This window comes from Leptosomus discolor, chromosome 9 (genome assembly GCF_034619465.1).
Source record: "Leptosomus discolor isolate bLepDis1 chromosome 9, bLepDis1.hap2, whole genome shotgun sequence".
NCBI classification, from domain to species: domain Eukaryota; kingdom Metazoa; phylum Chordata; class Aves; order Leptosomiformes; family Leptosomidae; genus Leptosomus; species Leptosomus discolor.
Window position 1 is genome coordinate 5,398,443 of NC_141399.1, and position 15,163 is coordinate 5,413,605.

The 15,163-nt window shown below is 47.8% G+C and overlaps 1 protein-coding gene across 10 annotated transcripts in view; it reads left to right on the forward strand.

Annotated features, from left to right (window-relative positions):
* Positions 1-15,163, forward strand: part of FOXP1 (forkhead box P1) — a 164,291-nt gene that overhangs the window by 44,232 nt on the left and 104,896 nt on the right. For all 10 annotated transcript variants that reach the window (XM_086469968.1, XM_086469964.1, XM_086469961.1 and 7 more), the window contains one exon: positions 10,032-10,154. In XM_086469968.1, the coding sequence (XP_086326094.1) occupies positions 10,032-10,154 (123 nt within the window). The remainder of the gene's footprint in view (positions 1-10,031; positions 10,155-15,163) is intronic.

Genomic DNA, 15,163 nt, shown 5'->3' on the forward strand with positions numbered 1-15,163 from the left:
TTTGTCTGACATCTTAAAAGTTGCGTTCGAGTGTGCGCCTCGCTGGTGGGTCCGAGGAGGAGGAGGAGGTGGAGGCTTTGCCTGCCAGCCCTGGGGGTCAGCGCTCGGTGGGGAGCCCAAATGGGTGGCAGGGACTGAAGCTGCTGTGGGTTTAGGTTTGGGGGAGGAAAAAAATGGCAGGCGAAATACCAAGGAAAGGAAGGGCTGGCAAAAATAAGGACCTGAAACTTCAATGTGATGCGAAGACGAAAGAGGAAACGAGCAGCTTGGGGCCAGGTGACATGGGTGGGGGCTGGGCTGGGGGACACAGCCAGCCACCCTGTGCCTGGCAGCTCCCCAGGGGTCGAGGGGACTCGGGATGGGCTGGGGGACAGGGGTTGGGGTCAGCGGTGTGGGATGGAGGTACCTGAGAAGGCAGAGGGGCAGGAGCAGTTGCATCCCATCAGACACAGGGTCTCTCCAGCCTTGGCTGTCGTCCTTGGGCAGAAGCCTGTGAAGGGCAGTTAGAGGACCTGTCCACGGGGGAAAGTTTCCTCCTAGCCTCCAGTGGTTAAAGGTTGGCTCGTGCCCTGCAGCATAAACGTTTGTACCCTGATTCATGTTTTTATCTTTCCAAAGGTAGCTGTAAACGCTCTCATTACTGTCTGTGCAAATGTCTAATCCTTTCGTCGCGTCCTCCCCATGCTCTTGGCACTGGTCATATCTTGTGACAGTAAGTTCCAGAGAGTAATTATGAGTTGTGTATTAAGAAAGAAAAAAAGAATGCCTTTATCTGCTTTAATTTTTTTTTTCGTTGTTGTTGCTTCCTGACTTCATTCACTGTCCCCTTTCTCTTGCGTTATGAGAAATGGCAAATAGCGCCAGATGTACCTTCTCAGGCCGAGTCACAATTTGTGTACTTTTATCATCTCCCCTCTTACTCATCTCTCGCTAAACTAAACACTCCCACCCTTATCAATCTTTCCTCGTATCTGCCGAGGCCTCTAATCATTTTTGTCGCCTCCATCTGAACCTCGCCTGTTTCTGCTTTACCAGAATCTTTTAAAATGAATGTTTTCAGAAGCCGTTCTAAACTAGGTTGTGCCATAGGCTTGAAGTGCAGAGATGCGATTTGCAGCGTTAGTTTCCCATGTTTTGGGCTGTCCCAACGTTTTGCTTCCTTCATTCGCCCGACAGCAGCGAGTGTCCGATGGTGCATGGTGAGATGTCCGCAGTCAGCGGCTTTATTTCATGGGCCTCTCAGTGCAAGTTTGTCATACAGTGTTTTGGAAAACAAGCTTAAAATATGTTCCCTGTTTTGTTGACCACACAGGGAAGCGCGCAAGCAGCTGTATGCAATATACTATTTATGTTGTAGCAACAAAAAAGCACTCTTCCTTCTCTCCCCCCCCCCCCCCCCCACCTTATCCCTCTATTAAAAAATATGAGAACTTCCCGTGCTTTTGACATCCAAGAAAAACGTGGCTCAGCAGTGAATAGTCCTCCAAATATTCAAAGGTCTGGTTCACTTTTGGATAAACACAGTAGTTCAGAATCTGATCTCGAGCCTACAGAAACGAGTTGGAAATCCCATAAGATTTTTTTTTTTTTTCATCGCTCAGACATAGTTCAGTTCTGGTTCAGTTTGCGTGGGGAGCCAAGGTTTGTATCCTTTCTCATTTTACCAGGATGTGTTGGCCCATCCCTCCTTTCTTGCTGGTATAGACCGCTACATGCTGTGAATCTTGACATGCCAAAATGAAGAGAGCCATTTTTAATGTTTGGGAACTTTTTGCCAGATGCTTTTTAAATGGCTTTGATAAGTCTTGACTGTGACTCTTTAAAAAGAGGGCACAGAAGGTGTTTTTACAGTGGAACCGCCTAAGGATTTCATTTGTGCAACCGTCTAAGGATTTCATCTGTGCCTCAAGAACGGGATTTCTGTAGCTGTTGTCGCTGTTGTGGCTGGTTCGGGGTTTGCAGGTTTCTGGTGTTTGCTGAGTTTGCCCTCTTACCCTGCCGCCTCTCGCTGCCTGCCCCCTTCCGTCCCGCTTGTGCCTCTGGGTGTTTGAAGAAAAGACCTTGACCACCTTCCCCCCCCCCACCCCGCAAGCTGGTGGAATTCATGAATAAATTACAAAATTAAAATCGGCTGGTTTGGAGGCAAATCCCTGTGGTGCCCCTGCGTGGGGTTGGGTCCCCGCTGCTGCAGGGCTGGGATAGCAGGACCTTGCCAGCCATGGGGTGGGCTGCGGGGTGGCTGGGCAGGAGCATCGAGTCTGCTCGTCCTCCCGCCAGCAGAAGTAACCTCAGCACCCATGAGGACGAAGTGTAGCAGCGCTGGGGCACAGGCAACTCCACCCTGTAGGTTTGGAAGAAAGGGTTTCTGTTTCCAGTGGCTTTTCTGGAGGGGATCTCCTCAACTGGTAGCCAGGATCTATTCCAGAGGAAAGAAGCTAAGCCTGCTGGAAGAAAAATAAAGACTTATCTTCTTTTCCTTACAACTGAACTATTCTAGGAGATGCTTCAGCTTGAGGCACGTTGCCAGCTCCCTTGCTCCAAGCCTGCCCTCGTCACATCAGGGACAGGATATGAGCTGGGGATTGTACATGTGGACCTCCAGGTCCCTTCTCTTTTTCCAGCATGGGAATCACCCATTAGTCACTTGGCTAGATCAGTCTGCTGCGTCTTAGCAAAGCCTTCGGGGCCAGCTAATCATTTTATTTGAGTAGAGGATCGTTGTTGAAGCTCTCTTCTTTGATGAGCTGGCTGGTAGCCCCTTGGATGGAGCCAGCCTTGCAGAGGAGCTGCAACTGTGCTGGGTGCAGACAACTGGCAGCAGTCTCCTCTGGCTCGCAGCATCCCTCTGCTGCACCTATGGAGTGGAGTTGGGTACAGGGTAGATGGAGGAGGATTATTTGCTAAAACAAGGAAATGGAGGATGAAGTGGGGATGGGGGTGATTTGAGTCCAAGGCTGTCGAGGAAGCTGGGCAGGGCACCTTCACCAGGTCATGTTGGATCCTAGCTGCGTCCCATAGCAGAGCCCCGTGTCCTGCCTGTAATTATCCCCAGGCTTTCCCGCTGTGGTGCCGGGAGCAGTGTTGGGGCTCTTGGCCTTGGCTCGTTTTGTTGTGTGGCTCATAGGGTCAGGATGGTGGGAGCCAGGAGAGAGCACGTACCAGCTCGTTTCCCAGTTCTGGCTGAAGATGAAAGAGCTGGGTACGAATGTCAGAGGGAATAAGTGCTGCAAGAACATCTGCTTCTCTTCTTTGCATCTTCTACATTTTATTCCTCCTCTTCATTTTGGTTCCTTTCCTATTCTCTCTAGTTGGTTCTTCTCACCTCCCCCTGTTCTGTTCCTCCCAGAGGAACAGCACTACCCACTGCTGTCGCTTTGCACTATTTTTTTTTCTCTTTTCCTTTTTGCATACTGCTCCGCTCCTCGCCGGTTTCCACACGTTGTGCGGCTCCTCAGCCTGTCGGAGGAGAGCTGCAGCAGGGCTCCCCTCCAATGTGTCTACCTCCTACCACCGCTCCTCTACATCTGCTGCTCCAGGAGAAGAGGGTGTCGCAGGAGAGGAGATGGAGGAGGCAGGAGTGGGAGAGACATGAAGCAGCTCTGAAGCTTGGGTGCATCCGGGCTTCCGAGCTTGTGAGCTGCATCTTGCCGCTCTGCTGGGAGCAGCTGTGGAGTGGAGCGGGGTGTGAGGACAGATGGGAGCTGAGAACGAAGAGAGATTGCTGGCTGAGTCTAAATCCGCGCTCGTCCCACCCGGGAGAAACAAAGGTACTTGCCTTGGGAGACTAAATGGCAGCAAGAAACCCTTCTGAGAGGTGGGCCATGCTTCTGCTTGGAGAGGCCCCTTGAGCTGCAGACCTCGTGGTCCCTCAGTGCCTAAAGCCGTTGGCAAAACTCAGGGAAAAAGAGATGGTGGGAGAACTGCATGCCTGGTGCTGCAAAGCCGTGCTTCGCCTAAAACACGGTGGGGAAAGCCTAGCAGCAATCTTGGCTGTGTAAGGATCCAGCTCTCGTATTATTGCTCGGAGGTCGACACAGAAGGTCTCGCTTCTGGAGGCTGGGACTGGGGTAGCGTTATGGTTTTTTTCTCCAAGGGTAGATTTTGCCCTTAAACTATCTTCTGTCTCATCTCTCTCTGCTTGTTGTGTGGTGTTTTGCTTTTTAATGACCATAACTGAAATAACGGACAGATGATGATGTTGGCTGGCGAGTAGCGTTCCAGATTTACTGCTTGGACACTTCAGATGGCTGTGGGACCATCTCTGATTTCTGGGAACACTTCCTCCTTTCTCAAATTGCTTTCCTGATGGGCAGCTTGGTCCACCTGGAAAGGCCTGAAATCCTTAGGAATCTGTAAAAACACATGGGATTTTGTTTTGTGCCCTTCTTGCAACTTCTGTGCGCATGCTTCTCCACTTCAGAGGCAGACAATTACTGTGCAGCTGCCCTGAGAATTGGCAGGCGGACGGGACGCCCGTTTCTTTTGCATCCTCATGTCTGTTGCTCATCTCCCCGCCCTCCAACGCACCTTTCCATACATCGTGCAGTTCCCTGGATCAGTCTTTCCATGCCTGATAAATCTCCGATGTCGAAACAAGCTTCTCCTGGTGTTAGTTGGGCCCATTATAGCTGTAGGTCTTCATATTTCATTAATAGCTGATTGATATTAATATCGGTTGGAGCAGATGGGAAGGGAGGAGCTTGAGCTCTTTTTCTTCAGTAGAAATAGGCTGATGGAAAAACAGTTGGAGAGTCGCTGCCTTGTTGTACTGGCTGCAGCGGTGGAACAAGTTAGCAAGAGGCTCCATAGGACTGGATCCTGTTACTGTTTTCCTTATGTACTAACGCTGTAAGCAAGTATATGGCATTTAAGCAGCATTTCTATTTTTAAAGTTCTACCCTCTTTTTCCAGTGTATTTCCCTTCCCCAGCCCCTTTCCCGAATCGGGAGTTTCTAGCCACATGAAGTCAGAGGCAGGGCTACTTTTTTCACCCTTTGAGCAAAACTTGCCCAAAGAGGATGGTGAAACCGAAAGATTGAGCTGCTTGCATCAAAAAATTGAATTACAACAGCGGCTCGGGTGGTAACAGTGCCGGATGTTCTGGGCAAACAGCAGCTGGGCAAACAAGTCACGTTCTGTCTATCTTGCAATAAAATTGTCTTGGTCATCTCAAACGTGTACTTTTTTTCCCCCCCGGTGCTTAACTGGTTGGGAAACATTAAATGGTTGCCGCTTCCTTAAGCACAGGGAGAGGGATTTTCGGTGAGGCTTCCTACTGACTCTGTGGCATCTTTGAATGAAACAAGCTTGATTCATCTCACAGTGAATGTGCTGTTAAGATTTTTCCTGGGTTAGCTGTCACCCCGTGGTGGCTCCCGAATACCGTCCCATTTGTGCGATGCCTCTAAAGTACAGCGTTTCAGTTGCCTTTTCAGTGGTCTCTGCTTTATGCCAGAAAATCTCCTTATCTCTGGGTGATTTCCTAATGGATAAGAAAATAGCTTGGGAGTTCGTTTACTGTGTCTTGCATGTAGGCGTAGCACTGAGCAGAATGAAGATGATTTGGTTGGTAGTCAGCCTTTTACTGATGTCGTCCTTTCAAGTCCCTGTTCGTAGTGACCAAAACCCACGGCGCTCAGGAGATGCGCTTGCTAGGGGATGCTTTTCTTTCTCTTCCTTCAGTAAGTGGGAAGCTTTCCTGTTTGCATTTCGGCGCAGAGAGGAGGATGGTTGCCGATGCTGTGTGATGAGCTGCTGGAGGCCAGGATTGGCGTCTGGCTCTGGTTCTCCCAAGCAGCCGTGTCCGGGCTTGCAGGCTCTTCGAGGCACCTAACATGGCTGCTGGTGATCACGGGCCCAGGTAGCTGAAGCACCTCTGTGGTTTTAGGGGCTCTTGGTGTCTCTACCTACCGGTCCTGTGAAGGAGCACGCAGTTGCCTGGATGCACAACCATGAGCTGGTTTACCGCGGCCCCCGGCACTTGTTCACTTGCAGAAGTGCAAGCTCATGGTGGAGATTCAGGATGTAACTACAGCAGTGGGGAGGAATGTGTGAAAAGAGCTTGGAGATGTCAGAGCACCTGCTCGTGAGGAGAGGGCCACGTTAGCAGGGCTGTTGGCTAGCAGTAAACAGTCCTGGCACCCTTGTTTCAGGACTTGGCAGCAGCAGGAGTTGAACCGAGTCCAGCTTTACTCTCTACTGCCTGTTCAGTAAGTTGAGGACAAGGCAGATGATTAAGGAAATGTGGGGAAACTGCTACAGAAGCTTTTGGAAAGATAAGAGACTTTGGTCTCCATGTCTGACAGTCTGGCACTTCTCACTAGCATTGAATTCACATGCAAATCAAAGGCAACATCTACTCCCACAGGAAGCTTTATTAATGTACAGGCCTGCTTGCGAATCTCCGTGCTGATGAAGGTTGTGGGACTGACTTCACTCTCAAATTAATTTCCCTGTCTATCCTCGCTTGAGCACTGTGCAGCATCGGCAGCCTCAGCAGGGCTCCCACGCCGGCATCCAGCGATGGGCTCTACGCGGGAGCAGTTGCCGTGTGGAACCAGAGGAGGGGTACAGGTGCAGCGCTTGTCGGTTTGGATTCAATGGGATGTGCTGGTGTAACAAGGGCAGGTGTCCACCGGGCTTGAACCGGCAGCAGCACACTAATTTCACGAAGGCACTCCAAACGGGCTTGAAATGCTTGGCCTATAAGAGGGAAGAGGGCTGGCGCTCCCCGGCCTGAGCTAGCCGTCTTTCTTCTGCACATCCCGTCGTGCGTAAGGAGCGCAGATGAAACGTGGAAATGGCAGGGGTGGTGCTTGGTCTGAGGCAGGAGGGAGGAAAAGTGGAGCAGGGAAATGTAGAAAGGCGGAGAGATTTGGGATCCCTGGGTTCACGCGTACCGCCAAGGGCGCAGGAGCTACTTGATGCAGATGTTCAGTAAGAACCAGATCTGAGCTATAAACACCCTTCCACATCTTAAACCCAAGCTCATCTGATGCTTAGCTTTTATTGCTGTCAGTTATTTATAAGCGAAAGAGTGAAATCTTGAGAGAAGGGAGATGGGAAACGCCATGTCAAGCTGCAATCCCCTGAGCTGTCAGCTTGCCGCCACGTCACCCGCGCCTGCCCCTACGTGTTTCTCCCTTTGCTGTTCCGGTCCATCCCGGCTCCTTGTATCTGTGATGCTCCCTCCAGAAAACCAATTAGTTGCTCTCATTCTTTTTAATCCTTCCCTTTCCCCCCGACTCCACCCTCCGTACTGGTCCCTCCCTCTGACCATCGCTGGTCACACCAGGTCTCAGCGCCACGACAAGTGCCAGCTGGACGTGGAGCAGGGTGGTGGAGATGTCACCTCAAGTAGAGAGCTTGCACAAAGGGTGGGTGTGCGGGGATGCGGGTGCTGTGCTGGTGGGACTGGAGCAGGGACAGAGCTCTGGCCTTGCTCCATCAGAGCCTTGCCACTGCGAGCACGGCCCTGAGGGCAGAGATCTTTGTTGGCGTGGGGTCAACGAGTAAGGGCTTGTGGTGGCAGTGGCCACCCTGCCAAGCTGCACAGAGCTTCATGGCCAGCTCGAGTGGAAAGCAGGCGTTTCTTGCACGGCTACTTGTTCTGGGAATCTTCAAAAATTTCTGGCAGCCAATTTTAGTTGTGCAACCTCTCAGCTGCCAGAACGGATAGAATATGATCGTATCACATGAAATGCATGCAGGGTCTGCTATAGCAACTGTATTTCAAAGAGACAACACATATGGTGACTGGTTCTTTTTGGAATAATATCTATAAGTTGATGATGTTTTATTCAAAAAGGCTGTAGCTTGAAAGGTTAGGGATGTTCTGATTGTTTAGTGTATGATTAAAGAAAGGCTTCTGTGGTTTTTTTGGCCTATTGAATCTAATTACTGGGAACTAAAATGATCATTTGATTGCACATTTACCTGGAATTATTCTTCTGTAGAGCCAGTCTTAATAATATATAATAATATGTTGCGCTTGTACTGTATAGCGCTTCTTGTCTGAGCAACTCAAGAGTGCTTTACAAGTATTCATTAATTAAATAAGCCACACAACACCCCTGTTAAGTAGGTGAGTGTTTGTTGCCCATCCCCTTAAGTCTTGTAGGTTTTGTTTCTGCTGCCTCTGCCCACCCTTGAAGATGCTTTAATGGCTAAATAAGCTAATTCAATAAGAATAACTTTTTTTTTAACCGTACTTAGCACTTTCTGCGTAAAGGTTTCCTTTGTTGCGTTGTATTAATCGGTAGGGTCTTCTGGTTCTTGGCGCTGAACCGATGGCGGGGGTGGTTGTGTGTGTGGGAGCACAGATGCGTGCCCGCCCTCGTGCGTGCCCGTGCCCGGCAGCTCCTTGCACCCCTCGTGGGGACATGGACCATTTTAGAGGTGCTACAGGTGCCCTGAGCTCCGACCAGCTTGAAATGCAAAATCTGATTTTACCTTCATTGCACCAAGCTCTGTTGGAAATCGCATCCACCCTTAAAGAGTTTTTCTGATCCAGCGGAGACTTGTTATTAAATTTGAAAGGAGGGTTCGCTGCCAGAGCGCAGTGTAAGGTCTCTCCTCCCTGCTTGCCCTGGCGTGCTGGCCAGCAGCGGTGGTTCTTCAGCCTCCCCGGGCTGCTGAATGTCCCTTCAAAAGTAAAAAACATGCGTCTGGGCCATAAAATAACAAGGTTTTAGTCGGGGGTGGTGGATCCGAGTTTGCAGTCCTTGGTGTCAAACCTTTCCCGGCGATTCTGCGCTGAGATGAAACACTTTGCAACTTGAAGAAGCAAGCGAAACCCAAAGCGTATCTGACTCCTTAATTAAATAGGTATTAATTAAATCACTCAGAGAGCACACACAGTAGGAGTGGGGAAGGCTTTTTCCCTCCTTCCGTGTAGGCATCTTGCAAAGGGACTATTTTTCTTGTTTTACATTAATGAAGTCTTCAGCCTTCCCACTTTTCCACCTACGCATGTACTGAACGTCTCCAAGGAGACCAAGAAGGCCCGAGTCCAGTGCCGGTGAATCCTCCGGGAGCAGCGAGCTCGGGTCTCACCCGCGGAGACTCAGCTGTGCCACAACCTGTCTCGCAGGGATCATCCGTGCGGTCCTGTGGCTGGGATGCCGGGAGGGAGCCAGGGCAGGGACTTACTCTTTGTCTTTCTTTCCCCTGTGTTTCATCTCTTGCTCTCTTTTCCCCACCTGATGGAGAAGTCGGGCCTCGCAGAGCGGCTGGCTCCAGTGTCCAGGGATGCTTTGCACACAATTCTGCAATAATTCCCTTCCACCGGTTGTGCTTTTGGGATCATGTCCCTTGCCCTTCCACCCCGTAAGGCTGCAGTACCCCTTCGCTGCTCTGCCCGCTCCCGTCCGAGTCCCCGCTGCTGGTCCGTCACGAGCTCCTAGCGATTTTGGCGGGGTGAGATGCTGTCCCTGCTTTTCGTTGCGTTCACTCCAGCTCCTCGCAGCTTCCTCAGCCTTCAGCGTGGTACCTCTGGGACTCGGCACCACTCCACCTGCCGCTGGCTCTCCTCTTCCTCCCACCATAGCCTTCCAGAAACTTCCCTGACTTTATCCGGTGCTCAGGAGAGCGGAGAAGAGGATGACTGTCCTCTTCTGTAAACCTGACCTGACCCACTGGAGAAGAGGAGCATGAAAGCCGTTAGCACATGAGCCTGCCTGGTAGCGAGGAGGGCTACGAGCTGCTCTGGACAGGGGATGAAAATAACTGTATGGTGCTCACCACCAGGATTCCTGCAGTTACTCGATATGCCTACCCAGGAGCTGAACATCAGTCGCTGCTGGTTTTCTCCATGGTCAAAATGGGAAATCCAGTGGTGGGTTGTTGCCCCATTGTGTGCAAGTGCCGAGTTGTTGGGTTTTTTGGGTGGAAGCCACTGCTTTCCTCGGTGGAGGTGCTTCAGAAGTGTAGCGGTACCCCGTGACCAAGGGGTGCCTTGATGCTATGCCATGCGTGTAGATCCCCATACCCTGTCTGCTGTAAAGTCAATTTTCAAACCTCTTTCCTCACAGGCTCTCCAGGTGGCACGGCAGCTTCTCCTGCAACAGCAGCAGCAGCAACAGCAGCAGCAGCAGCAGCAACAAGTTAGTGGATTAAAGTCTCCGAAGAGGAATGACAAACAGCCAGCCCTTCAGGTAAGAGGCCCCTGTGTGACTCCATGAGGGGCTGGGCCTTGTAAAAACTGAATGAATGTGTCTGACTTGTGAATGTTGGGATGGGACCTTCAGGGGCTTCCTCCCGGTGAAGTCCACTGAGCGGCTGTGGCTGATGTAAGTGGCGTGAGGACCAGTGCTGGGTGCTCTTGAAAATCCCGCCCACGGTGTATTTACAGATTGTGAGCGTGTACTTTTGTTAGCGTCGGGTAGGATTGGATCATGACAAAATGGAATAGCTTTTGTTACTGTGTCAGGGCGCATAGGAGATTTGCATTAACGTTTCTGTTTGATTGCTGTTCCGTTTGCAGTCTGTGTTCACTCAAACCGTTGATTTGCTGTGTCAAGGATATTGGGAAATACTAGGCTATCATATCATCGGTGTGTTTTTTACCCCTTTTATTGTCTGCTGATTTATGGACATCTTCAGAAATGAAATCTAAATATTATCAGGCTTTGTGCTGTTATGAATTCAGAAAGCTAAAACCAATACAGCATTCCCAAACAGAAGATGTATGCACACATATGCAGCTTCAGAGTACGTTCTGCTAGTCTTGTGGGATAAATCACGGGAGTTAAAGACAAGAAAGACCTATTAGGTCATGTATCACATTTTCCTTTTTTTTTTTTTTTTTTTTTGCTATTCTAGTGTTAGAAATCCCAAGTGGTGGTGGGACCGCTATTATTTTCCTTTGGATAGTTTTCCATAACAAAGCACACGCTCAGGAACTTTCCACTTTAATTCCATCCTCTTGCTCCAAGTAATACTGCTTGTATAAATACTGAGTCAGTCCCTTGCCTTGCCTCGTGTTCACACTCCTCAAACATCTGAGATACTAACATGTACTTGCCAGTTTTGGCAAATTATATGTATCTAGTTCTTTATGAATTTTGTAAACCGGCACTTCTAGACCCTTGACCACTTCGCTGGTTTGCAGCTGCTTATTGCTCTTATTATTGCTCTCTTGCAATTGCAGCGTCTCACTATATTTTTGATAATAAGTTACTGAATGCAGCAGTTCAGCTGCAGTCGCACAAAGCCCTGTAGCTGGGACATTTATCTTATCTCGCTCTTCTATATCTGATGCTTCAGCCTCTGTAGCCCCAAATTCTTTCCGGGTTTTTTTTTTTTTTCTGCTTGTTGTCATAGCACGTTGTCAAACTCATGTCTGTTTTGCTCTTTCTAATTTTTTTTTTTTTAGTTTGATATACTATCACCATGAGTTCCCTGACAGCATTGCTGCTTCTCTTGCCTTTTATATGTGCTTCAGATTATTTTCCTCCAAAAATACAGATCCTAGACTCTTTAAATATGTAGTAGAATATGGAAGGTAAAGCCCACTAAAGGCCTTGACAGTAAAGTGAGAGGACCTGATCCTGCGGTTCTTACCCAAATAAAGCTGACGGGGACTTCAAGGGGAGTTTTGCCTGAGCGAGGAATAGCTATTAACTGCAGCCCTTGGCCCAGCGTGGCCAACTTCTAGCTTTTGTGTAGTGATTTCATCTTCAAAGCATTTTGCAAATACTAATCTCCAAAACATCCCCAGAAGGAAAGTCTGATAAGTAAGTAGCATTATCCCAGTTCTGGACTGGGAAACTGAGGGAAGCAGGTTAAGTGACTTGCTTAGGATCACAGAGGGAATTGGGTTTAGAGGTAGGATTAAGATTCATGAGTTCCTGGCTCCCACCCCTGTGCTCAGGCTGCTGGACAACACCTCGCACTTTATAGCCGAGCTATTATTCTTTTGGAAAGTATGAAGCATTTTGTCATTGGGCAAATGTACGTTTTATTGGCAGCGGAGAGCGCCGTAATCCAAAGCGTTACATTAATGCTTTCAAAAATATTTTATTTGGTAAATCCATAGCTGATCCATATGCCTTTTAATAGACTCTTCCACTGGGGACATTTTTAATGAGAGATTGTGCTGGCTAGGTCCAGTGTCAGGTACTAAAAGAAGTGCTTTGTTGTGCAGATGTCTTAAGAATAGCTCCAGAGGATGAAATATGACTGTGTTGACCTTTCAGCTGTGAGCTTATTTGTCAGGATTCAAATAAGTTGAAAGGATCAAACCAAACAGTTTCCGTAGTCAGACTGGGAATTGTGTTGCAGAGGTCAACAGTGAAGGCCACATCGCGGATTCCATAACATAGCCAATTGTTGGTACGTATTAAAGTACTGGAGCAGCTCCTGCAGTCAGAGACACAATTAAAATTCTAATTTATTAATGTATACAGAGAGCTGGCCCAGCCTGTCACTCACTGATTCAAATGACTGCCCAGTCTTTTTTTTTTTTTTTTTTTTTTTTTTTTCCCCTTCCCTCTCCTCACTCCTGGTGCTTTTACGTTCTTAAACGTACTGGAAGTCCTCTTGAATGTAACAGACCCTGGGTGCATCACCTGCAATGAAAATCTGTTGCTGAAAGGAAATGGTGGTGCTGGGGGTAGAATTTTTGAGTAAAACTGCACCCACACAAGCACCCACACGCCCTGAAGTCGGATGTCGCCGCACTGGTGAGGCGATACCCGTTGCTGACAGTACGTAGAATGAATGTCGAGGGTGGTGGAAATGCGCTTGTTTTTCAAAAGTTTGCTTAAATAATGAACCGAGTCATCTTTGCACTTGGTTTATAAATATAGATGTCTCATTTGATGGCCACAGCAGTTGGCAGTTACCTGGTTTGGGTTTTTTCCAACAAACAGGCTTCGTGTATAACAAGAACAGCATAGGTGTTGCTTGTGCCTGCTGTGCTTGTCGAGGGCACTGGCGAAAAGCTCCCAGACACGAGTGCTGGGGAGCTGTGTTTGTCTGAAACGCAGGGGAGGGGATGCTGTTCGACCCCGGGGTGCTGGTTCCCTTGCTGAGGTGCTCTGTGGTCCCTGCCCACCCCGGGAGGGGAGGCTGGGGCGGTCCCACGCGGGGCTGGAGGAGCTCCCTGCGTCTGGGGCTCAGCACTTTCGTGCTGGCTGGCAGCCTTTGGCGTGTAAACCCCACCGCCACAAACAGATGTGGAAAATTAATCTAGTCTACGTTGTGTAGCTAATCTGTTACCGTCTCGTGGATAATTTCCTATATTCCTTCTTCATTCACTGATCAAATAGCCACGGTACTTAAACAGATCCAGGCCTCCTGTGGCCACACTGGGGCACGGTGCCTTCAATAGCATTTACATGACAATGGGCTCCAGTGATGTCTTTGGGGTCTCTTGACCTTGATAACTCTACCTGAAGACCTTTTAGCAAATTTTGAGGTGTTTAGTGTGTAAGAACTTGGGCACAGAAGTGGAGATGGGCTCTGCTGATAGCTGAAAAGAAAAATAAATCTCCAAATACACGATGACTCACATTTTGAGCCTATCTCGCACTGCTGTGCTTTATATTTGGCAGTGACCTCCAGTTTCACAGCCTGATGACACAAACAAAAGAAAATTGAAAGTTAAGGAATGGATTTAGTAACCAGCAGTTGGGAAAAGAATATAAAAAATACCAGCCCCACAAAAATTACTGGAAGTGAAAAAAGTCTAAAGCATGTTTGATAATATATTTGCCATAGACATTGGATTTCCTTAAATCTGTGAAACAAATAATGTAATAGGCCAGGTATGCTTAGGATTTTGAAAATGTGCACATTTTTCCTGGCCAGGATAAATATATCTTTGTATTAATAGATGTATTGATTAAAATTTGCAGCTTTAATTGCTGATGCTCTTAACGATTATTCATTTTGGTTCTTCAAGCATTTTAGTTGCTGGCAAGAGCACACAGATTGGAAACAAATCAAGAGACACATTTTTCTCCCAAGAAAGTAAAAGTGCATGTGTGTTTTGGCAATACTAAAAATACGATTTTTTTTAAAGACGTAAATGTTGTGTGTTGCGTTGAGCTGGAAGTTGGATACCGGACTGAAAACAGATTTAGGACGTCCAAGTCAGTATCTCGCAATTGAAACCCATCACTTGACTTTTTTATGTGATTAAATGAGATTTGTGTGATAGTTAACTGCGTGTGTTTGGAGAGAAGAAATAATGAAATTACTAAGATGGAAACTTTTGTTTTCGGTTGACAAAACAGAAAATACGTCTACCCTTTAAGTCACGGCCAAGAAATGAATTTGGGTTTGGTTTAGATTTCAGGGTGAGACTGGGGAAGGCTGAGAAGACAGAGCTGTCCTCGCCTTTGCATACCGCTGCTTTTTAAAGCAGCCTTTTGGCTGGGCTTTTGTAGAATTTAATTTGCATGCTATATTATCTCAATATTTCTTTCCAGTAGCTTCAGAAATAGAAGAGGGCAAGAGGAAAAAAATCACTGTAGCTTGATGTTGGGGGCAATTATTATTGTTTTTTATGAAATTAGAAATCGTTATCTCGACAATATAATAAACACTGAAAGGTGAAGGGAAGGGTATTCTCTGTTTCGCTTGGAGCACACAAGTACCGGGTTACGTAGCCTCAGGTTTTACACAGTCTTACTTTTTTTGCGTAGTGGTAAATTTAACAACTGGTAGAGAAATTATGTCTCGTCACATCATTTGGGAGGGGAAGTAAATTTGCCAGTGTATTTATTCTATTTGTATGAGTATCTCTCTGTTTCACTCTTAAACATGGGAGTTGATCTGAATTTAGTCTCAGTCAAGCCAATGGGAATTTTGCCACCAACTCTGGTTGGCTCGAGATTTCACTTCTGCAGGGTTTAAATAGTTTACCTATAAAAATTTCACTTGAATCCTTCATTTTTTGTTTTTGACTTTGGAAATAAAGCAAAGTTGAGTTTTGCTGGTTTCTACCAAAGAACCCATAGCTCTTTTATTTTTCATCCCTAAGCCCAGTTGTAGGTGTTAGTCAGCGCTTGGAATATGCCTGTGAAGTGCAAATACCATCCACCCCACAAACAGAACAAAATCTGAGTCAGGCCCTCAAAATTACATGATCAGCTTGAAAATTTTGAAACTAAGGGGTTTTTTCAGTGAAACCTGTGGGCCTTTTTTTGCTGCCCTT